Here is a 2,551-nt window from a genome sequence, read left to right as displayed (position 1 = left end):
CCCCTGCGCCGCCAGGGTGGGGAGCCTCATCTTGGGCTATACCCGCTCCCGAAAAGTGGACAAGCGCAGCGATCCGTACCACGTCTACATCAAGAACAGGGTCTCCATGATCTAAGCCCAGCCCCAACGATTTGTCCCCCTGGAGACGGTGGCTTTGGGGTCACCTCACTGCTAGGCGCCCTGCTGCCAGCTGGTTTGTCCCCAAAGCTGCTGGGAATGTCCTTGTGGAGGTGCTCAGCACTGGTGTGAGCAGCGTGGGGACGTCCTGGCCAAGTCATGGCTCTTGTCTTGAGCTGGCTGGGTGCGACCCACGGACAGGTCCCAGTCCCTCAACCCCACCTCGGCTGAGCCCCAGGGGGATGGGGATGGCAGAGGCAGCTCCTTTCCCACCGTGAGGCTGGCAGGGATCTTCAAGGAGGAAAATTCACCATTTCCCTGCTAGGATTGGCCAGCGTTTTGCTCCATGGGCTCCCAGCAGCTTCGTGACACGGGCTAGCGGGCTTCTCTGGTGCTAAAACCCTGTAATTTTGGAGCTGGGCTGGGCCCTGCTTTTCTGGCAGGGAATTAAAGGAGGTGGTGGTTTTCAATGGGGTTGCATTTGCTTCTTCTCCGAGCAAAGTTGGTGTGGGGGGGTGATCCATGGGGCTCTTCTCCATGGCAGTGCCCTGCTAAGGGCTAAATCTGCTCCCTGGGTGCTGCCGAAGGGGTGTCCAGGACAACTCCTCGGTGACATTGCAGTCCCTGTCCCAGGACACGAGTTGCTTTCTCTCAAGCTGTGGGCACACACATGGCCTGAGCGTGGCCAGAGGCATCCGCGTGTCCCAAAAAGGTCTCTCCAAGCTCCGGATGGTGATGCCGAAATTTTTCCTGTTTCCTTCCTGCTGTCTGCTGTAGCTTTGGCCTTTTGTACCGCAGGTCTCAAAGGTGTTTTCCATGAGGCGAGGGTGCAGCGGCAGATGGGAAGAGGACGTTATTGGGTCCTGCTGGGGCTCCTTGGCTTCGGCTTCGCTATTAAACTGGCCGGGTTTGGGACTTGCCTGCAGAGTGGCCGGTGTCCAGGACAGTAAATGTCCTTGTCCTTCAAAACAGGCTGTGGGGCAGCACCGGTGACCCAGTATTTCGCACGTCTTAACCTGTTAATAATGACATAATGAACGTCTTTAATTGCAGCCAGATGAGCTGGCCCACAGGGGCCTTTCCGCCTGCATTCGAAAGTTAAGTGCGGCCGCGGTGCCTGACCCCAAACAGTGACGCCAAACCCTAATCCGAAAAAAATCACGCTGGATGTGAACGTGTTTGGGGTAGGGCTGGAAACCTTGGCACTGGTGACACCGGGACGGTGACCGATTCCTGATTTCCCACGCCCTCAGCTTGGGGACGAAACACAAAGGAGGAGGTTTTGGGCTGCCCGCTTTGGGGCTGTGATTGCTGAGCCAAACACGTGGTGCCAGCGGGGCTTTTCCAGGGACGTGGGGGCAAATGCCACCAACGTCCTCCGGCACCTGTCCCGAGCGGGAAGTAGCTCAAGAGGCTTTGCCCGTGTTTGTCTTGCGGTTGCAGTGCTGGGAAAGGAAAATAAACTCTTTATCTGCAAATAAATCGGGGGAATCGGGCCAGGTGAGGACAGCAACCCTCTGCTGGGCTGCTTTGTGCTAGCACACACCGTGCTCGGGTTTTGTCCACTGCCGCAGTGTTTGTCCTCCTCTAATACCAGCTCCGCCGTCGGGATGAGCCACGGAGTCCCCCATGCTGGGCCGGGCACTGAATGGGGAGCGTGGTACCCCAAAACCTCGTGGTGATGTGGCCTTTTTGCCTCTCTTGATGGCCACCGGCCCTCCTGGGAGAAGGGGTGGTTGGGATGGATCTGATGACCCCCAGAACAACCCTGTTACGGAGTGGCATGGCATAAAAATTGTAAACAAAATGCTGCTTTTTCCCTAAGCCTGAAGACCCTAAGGGGAAAAACCCTCTTGCAAGACATAGCTCCTGCGGTGATCGTTATTTACCCGATTCCTGATCCATCGGCAGCTCCTCCCGTCCAAACCTGCAGTTCAATTTGGACCAGAGCCTGCAGCATGGTTGAGGGGATGCCCTGTGTGCCCCCACCTTTGGGCTTCGGGCTGGACACCACCAGGCTGGGTGACAAGGTACCAGTGCCACCTTGTGGCAGCTGCCTCAGGGTCCTCATGCTGCAGGTACCTGCTCCTTCTCTGAGATCCAGGGCTCTGGGCTGGTTCCTGTCCCCATGGGAGCCATGGCTCTGGGCTGGCTGGTGTCCCCTTGGGAGCTATGGCTCCAGGCTGGCTGCTGTCTCCATGGGACTCACAGCTCTGGGTTGGTGGGTGTCCCCATGGGACCCACAGATTCAGGCTGGCTGGTATCCCCATGGGACCCATGGTTCTGTGTTGGCTTGAGGGGCTCATCCTCAGCAGAGGGTTTTTGCTGGGCTGCTGAGGGTCCTTGGAGGGGTAGGGAAACAGGAGGATATGGGGGAAGGATGGATTTGGGAGCCTCCCAAAATGGGTTTGCTTCAGCTGATGGAGGAAGGATT

General features: G+C 57.7%; 1 protein-coding gene across 1 annotated transcript in view; it reads left to right on the top strand.

Moving 5' to 3' along the window:
* The window catches only part of KCNE3 (potassium voltage-gated channel, Isk-related family, member 3), a 312-nt gene extending 197 nt beyond the window's left edge, over positions 1-115 (top strand). Inside the window, exon 2 of the mRNA XM_010194978.1 lies at positions 4-115. Coding sequence (XP_010193280.1) covers positions 4-115 — 112 coding nt within the window. The remainder of the gene's footprint in view (positions 1-3) is intronic.
* The last annotated feature ends 2,436 nt before the right edge of the window (positions 116-2,551 follow it).

The sequence above is a fragment of the Mesitornis unicolor genome, unplaced genomic scaffold (genome assembly GCF_000695765.1).
Source record: "Mesitornis unicolor isolate BGI_N332 unplaced genomic scaffold, ASM69576v1 scaffold35711, whole genome shotgun sequence".
In the NCBI taxonomy this organism is placed as follows: Eukaryota; Metazoa; Chordata; class Aves; order Mesitornithiformes; family Mesitornithidae; genus Mesitornis; species Mesitornis unicolor.
This window is presented reverse-complemented; position numbering and strand designations above follow the sequence as displayed.